This window comes from Haliotis cracherodii, unplaced genomic scaffold (genome assembly GCF_022045235.1).
Source record: "Haliotis cracherodii isolate W230 unplaced genomic scaffold, xgHalCrac1.p SCAF_2, whole genome shotgun sequence".
NCBI classification, from domain to species: Eukaryota; Metazoa; Mollusca; class Gastropoda; order Lepetellida; family Haliotidae; genus Haliotis; species Haliotis cracherodii.
In genome coordinates this window covers 3,086,095-3,092,784 of record NW_027266275.1, presented here as the reverse complement: position 1 = coordinate 3,092,784, position 6,690 = coordinate 3,086,095, and the positions used below count along the sequence as shown (strand labels likewise).

At 47.2% G+C, this 6,690-nt stretch overlaps 2 protein-coding genes across 2 annotated transcripts in view; one reads left to right on the top strand and one right to left on the bottom strand.

Annotated features, from left to right (window-relative positions):
- The first annotated feature begins 281 nt into the window (after nucleotides 1–281).
- On the top strand, nucleotides 282–4,410 carry LOC139469254 (uncharacterized). Its single transcript, XM_071251395.1, has 5 exons — nucleotides 282–315; nucleotides 731–1,731; nucleotides 3,017–3,069; nucleotides 3,339–3,396; nucleotides 4,288–4,410. The coding sequence occupies exons 1-5, from the start codon at nucleotides 282–284 to the stop codon at nucleotides 4,408–4,410; spliced, it is 1,269 nt and encodes a 422-aa protein (XP_071107496.1).
- The window catches only part of LOC139468616 (transmembrane channel-like protein 7), a 27,875-nt gene continuing 25,132 nt past the window's right edge, over nucleotides 3,948–6,690 (bottom strand). Inside the window, exon 17 of the mRNA XM_071250733.1 lies at nucleotides 3,948–6,302. Within this exon, the coding sequence (XP_071106834.1) occupies nucleotides 6,066–6,302 (237 nt within the window). The 3' untranslated portion in view covers nucleotides 3,948–6,065. The remainder of the gene's footprint in view (nucleotides 6,303–6,690) is intronic.

The following is a 6,690-nucleotide window of genomic DNA, read 5'->3' as shown; positions in this document are numbered from 1 at the left end:
GTGTTATGAAATCAGTCGGAGAAGAAGTAAACAACATAGCTGACTTCTACAGTGCGGGCGAGTTGATAATATATTAATTCTGTATATATTCAATAGTGGCTGGCAATGAAATACCACTATGGCAAACACGGCATGTATAATCTGTAGGTTGTGGTTCTACAATGTGTATGTGTGAGCGCGCGCGCGTGTGTGTGTGTGTGCGTGCGTGTGTGCGTGCGTGCGTGCGTGCGTGCGTGCGTGCATGCGTGTGTGTCCATGTGTCTGTAACTGACAACGCAGTGATGGGTATCGTGAGCAACGACCTACACAGTCGGGGTTCGTTGACACGTCATCAATCAAATCACCAAGCCCTGACCACTGACTACAGACGTCGCCCACCACCAGTTACAACCACTGACTACAGACGTCACCCACCACCAGTAACAACCAGGGGCTACATACGTCACCCACCACCAGTTACAACCACTGACTACTGACGTCGCCCACCACCAGTGACAACCACTGTCTACAGACGTCGTCCACCACCAGTGACAACCACTGGCTACAGACGTCGCCCACCACCAGTTACAACCACTGACTACAGACGTCGCCCACCACCAGTTACAACCACTGACTACAGACGTCGCCCACCACCAGTTACAACCACTGACGTCGCCCACGACCAGGTATAACTACAGACGTCGCCCACCACCAGTTACAACCACTGACTACAGACGTCGCCAACCACCAGTGACAACCACTGACTACAGACGTCGCCAACCACCAGTGACAACCACTGACTACAGACGTCGCCCACCACCAGTGACAACCACTGACTACAGACGTCGCCCACCACCAGTTACAACCACTGACTACAGACGTCGCCCACCACCAGTTACAACCACTGACTACAGACGTCGCCCACCACCAGTTACAACCACTGGCTACAGACGTTGCCCACCACCAGTGACAACCACTGGCTACAGACGTCGCCCACCACCAGTGACAACCACTGACTACAGACGTCGCCCACCACCAGTTACAACCACTGTCTACAGACGTCGCCCACCACCAGTGACAACCACTGGCTACAGACGTCGCCCACCACCAGTGACAACCACTGGCTACAGACGTCGCCCATCACCAGTGACAACCACTGACTACAGACGTCGCCCACCACCAGTGACAACCACTGGCTACAGACGTCGCCCATCACCAGTGACAACCACTGACTACAGACGTCGCCCACCACCAGTGACAACCACTGGCTACAAACGTCGCCCACCACCAGTGACAACCACTGACTACAGACGTCGCCCACCACCAGTTACAACCACTGGCTACAGACGTCGCCCACCACCAGTTACAACCACTGGCTACAGACGTCGCCCACCACCAGTGACAACCACTGGCTACAGACGTCGCCCATCACCAGTGACAACCACTGACTACAGACGTCGCCCACCACCAGTGACAACCACTGGCTACAGACGTCGCCCACCACCAGTGACAACCACTGGCTACAGACGTCGCCCATCACCAGTGACAACCACTGACTACAGACGTCGCCCACCACCAGTTACAACCACTGACTACAGACGTCACCCACCACCAGTTACAACCACTGACTACAGACGTCGCCCACCACCAGTGACAACGACTGACTACAGACGTCGCCCACCACCAGTTACAACCACTGACTACAGACGTTGCCCAACACCAGTTACAACCACTGACGTCGCCCACGACCAGGTATAACTACAGACGTCGCCCACCACCAGTTACAACCACTGGCTACAGACGTCGCCCACCACCAGTGACAACCACTGACTACAGACGTCGCCCACCACCAGTTACAACCACTGGCTACAGACGTCGCCCACCACCAGTGACAACCACTGACTACAGACGTCGCCCACCACCAGTTACAACCACTGACTACAGACGTCGCCCAACACCAGTTACAACCACTGACGTCGCCCACGACCAGGTATAACTACAGACGTCGCCTACCACCAGGTATAACCACTGACGTCGCCCACCACCAGGTATAACCGGTGACTACTGACGTCGTCCACCACCAGGTATTACCACTGACGTTGCCTGCCACCAGGTATAACCGCTGACGTCGGCTGTCACCAGGCATAACTACTGACGTCGTCCACCTCTAGGTATAACCACTGACGTGCCTGCCACCAGGTATAACCGCTGACGTCGGCTGTCACCAGGCATAACTACTGACGTCGTCCACCACCAGGTATAACTACTGACGTCGCCCACCACCAGGTATAGCCGCTGACGTCGTCCACCACTTGGTATAACTACTGACGTCGTCCACCACCAGGTATTACCACTGACGTTGCCTGCCACCAGGTATAACCGCTGACGTCGGCTGCCACCAGGTATAACCGCTGACGTCGGTTGCCACCAGGTATAACCGCTGACGTCAAATACTACAAAATACTACAAATATAGATCTAGTTACAACCGGGCCAGTTTAAGTCAGTCGATACGTAGAGGCAATATGTACAACAATAAAATCTTTCATACGGTATGCGTGCATAATAGTAATAGGCCACCCGGATGGTCATCCTTGACTGTTGTCTGGCTTGAATGAACTTGCTGCCCGAACGACCCCCTGTATCATGAACAAAATTAGAATTAGCATTGTAAAGCTACACATGTCAATATATTGAGACATTCGTTGGAATATATAATCCTGTGTTCAACACAGATGAACAATCAAGCACGAGGACATCAACATTACTCCTGTGCTGTTGGTATAAGTTCTATAACTCATGTAAGACTCATCGATGGCGTTTGCTCCTTGTATAGCTGTTACCTTGATGTGTCCCCACACCCGTATGTTTGGCTATTCTATTGTGTCAACACTACGTGCTAAGAAAACACTTACAGTAGGCGATACTTAGCACTTTAGAGAACTGGTAATTACAAATATACAGGTATCGCCAGCAAAATGTGAGAAAAAAAGTAATTTGAATGAATTTACTAATGATGTTTACATATCCCTTTCCAGTATGCTTTGAGTCCCTACATGACGACGCCCGTAGCTCAAAGATTCAGTAGCAAGTAAACTCTCCACGTGCCCGAATGACGGCCTCCCTCAGACGTCGGATCTGCTGAAGTGGCAACTGCAGCCGCTCCAAATGTGTATGTGTATGTGCTCCAAGGTGTATACGCCATATCCCCTGACCTCCAAATCATCAATGGTTCGTCCATCACATGGAACAGGAACCTACTTTCAACCGAACAATGGATTTTCAACCAGTTCTCAGATGCCAAGGTTGTAGTGCTTAACACCATGCCAAACGGAACCTCTGTTGTTGCTGTGTCAGTAGGATGAGTTTCATAACTCTCCTGGACGCTATTCCTGCTGCTCTCAAGCGGTTCCTCAAGGTAAGGTTCTAGGCCCCGTTCCACGTTCTAAGCGCTACTACAATCGTTAGCCAATGTTAAAGAATCGGAGTTACGATCACCTGAGCGCTAATGTCGCTTTGTGGAATGGGTCCCTGGTGGACAGACGTCGATTCGGTTGTCACTTGAGGACAGGACTCATTGCAAATGGCTGTCATCATACGAATCGAAGCGGTGCCCAACCTCTACGCTGTGACGATACACGAGGTCCTCCACAGCTTCGGTTCTGATTACTGTGTAGAGGTAGCCCCGTTGACGCCCAAACGTGACGAGTAGCCGCCGAGGTATCCCACCGTTTAACGCCGTACTCAGCACTAGTTTTACATGACGACGGTCTGTAAATAATCGAGTCTGGACCAGACAATCCAGTGACATCCTGAGCATCGATCTACGCAATTGGGATATGATGACATACCTGACTACTCGATCATGTTTGTACCCACTTTCAGCAACCATGGCTTGCTGAAGATAATTTAAAACCGCATCTTCATGGGTAGCATAAAAACTACTAACAACACACATTCACGGTAGATTTATTCAGAAATAGACAGAATAATCAACAAAAAACAAATCTTGGCCACATGAAAGAATCACGTGGAATAACACTAGATCTCAGCTCCAGATAAGGTGCACCCCATCTCCATGTGTCAATGGTTAGTCGTGTACATTGAAAGGCACTTCACTCGAACTAAAGGTGCAAGATTCGTGACCAGTGACGAGATCTGGGAGATTTGGACGTTTTCGCAGCAATGGAATCCACATCCGTGTACATCCTGTACATAGCATCTGTCAGCTGTACATAGCATCTCACTGAGAACGGAACACTAGGAAAGCACTTCTCGTCAAAAGGAGTTCGGAATGAGGCTGTTGCAGAGACAGGAGGTGAAGCCAGATGAAGGTATCCTGTGTATTAAAGCTATCCTGGCTAGGGGTTGCCTCCGCTGTGGTTCAGAGCGACCCCGCATAAGAAAAATACTGTTCATTGTGTACACTTGATGTATATACAGTATAAATACATACCTATTACATATATGCAAAAATATAGCATAATATTCATGTATCTTTACGAACTAAGAATTGTGCAAATATTATCATTATAGATTTTATTATGCAGATTGGAAACATTCTGCGTTGGGAAATTATTTGTTATCACAAGAAAAGTGTGGCCACATCCACGTGGTACCCTCGGATAGACGACATGGGGTTTGTTACACAACACATGGACACTGGATCTGTACACAGGACGGATACTAATCGTTCCAAACACAGAGTATACATAAGGTACAGGCTTATCACACTACAGTTAGTCTTAATACTGGGTGGCAGGTTACAGATTGACCATCAGGTAACACAATGACCGGGTTACACAGTCACGAGGTAACAGATTAAACAGACATGTAAGAGAATGATGAGATAACAGATCGGCAAGGCAACATATCAACTAGACAGGTGAAAAACTGATCAGAAAACAGATTGGCCAGGTAACAGATTGACCAAGTAACAGATTGGCGAGGCAACATATCAACTAGACAGGTGAAAAACTGATCAGATAACAGATTGACCAGGTAACAGATTGACCAAGTAACAGATTGGCGAGGCAACATATTAACTAGACAGGTGAAAGACTGATTAGATAACAGATTGGCCAAGTAACAGATTGAGGAGGCAAAATATCAACTAGACCGGTAAGAGATGATCAGATCACAGATTGACCAGATAACAGATTGACCAGGTTACATATCAACTAGACAGGTAAGAGATGATCAGATCACAGATTGACCAGGTAACAAATCAACTAGACAGGTAAGAGATGATCAGATCACAGATTGACCAGGTAACATATCAACTAGACAGGTAAAAGATCACAGATTGATCACGTCAAGATAGCAATAACCGTGTATGTTCACAATGTATACTGTTTCATGTTTATTGTTCCATGTTTAATCTTTCTTCGTTAATGTTTCATGTTCCATGTTTAGTGTTCAATGTTTTATGTTTTTTCGATAATGTGTTATGTTTACTGTTTCATGTTACTGTTCCATATTTATTGTTCCATGTTTTATGTTTTTCTCCTTAATGTTTTATGTTTCATGTTTATTGTTCCATGTTTATTGTTCCATGTTTTATGTTTATTCGTTAATAATTCATGTTCCATGTTTATTGTTTCATGTTATTGTTCCATGTTTATTGTTCCATGTCTTATGTTGCTTCGTTAATGTTTTGTTTACTGTTTCATGTTTATTGTTTCGTGTTATTGTTCCAAGTTTAATGTTTCATGTTTCAGAGTTACTTAACAACAAATTCGTCAACTAATCATGGCTGTGGTTGGGAACATTTGTCTGGTCATGAACAAAAACAACCTGGTTACAGCATATTCGTCGTGGGTGTAACGAGCGGTGACTGTGACACCGAGGTCAAAGCATCGCCACTCTTGTGTTCCTCATGACAGCTGCTGGTAGGAGAAGTCAACACGTGGTCAGACGGAACCATCATGGCAACGTGCAGCGGCTAAATAAGAGACAGATTTAAATGGCAATAGGTACATAACAATTTTCATATATTGGCACAGTGAATATGAAAATAACTTTAACACTTTATCACAGGGTGCGCAGAAACATTCAGACAGTTGACGCAAGATGGTCACATGCAGATCACCAATCGTCGTCAGCTGGCTGATTAGGGTGCGGAGATTTGCCATTGCTTTGTTCGGGTGGTATGTTCAGGCGGGTGTCCGAACGCTGGCTGTCCCTCGTGCGGGGCTTCCTCTTGCTGCCGGAATCAGGTCTCTGGCTGACCCCACGGGGTGTCCTGCGACCCTTCAGAAAGGGTGTGGTCTCGCCCGTCACCTCCTGTAGCCTGGCAAGCAGGAACCGCTTGTCTTGTCCCTCCTAGACAGATAAAACACGTCACTTAGTGTTGTGATAGGAATTCTGATCTATATATGTACTAAAGTAAGCATTCCATAGGATGAAGCTAAGTGCAAGATGTATCAATGCGAGAACTTCGTTTGTTTGTTGTTTAACGCCTCGCTCAGCAATATTCTAGCTATATGACGGCGGTCTGTAAATAATCGAGTATGGACCAGATAATCAAGTCATTGCCATCATGAGCATCAATCTACGCAATTGGGATACGATGACATGCATCAAACATGTCAGCGAGCCTAACCACCCGCTTCCGTTAGACGCCTCTTACCGCAAGCATGGGTTGCTGAAGACCTATTCTAACCCGGATCTTAATGGGTCTAATGCAAGAACTAAGATAGCTCGTCTGGTA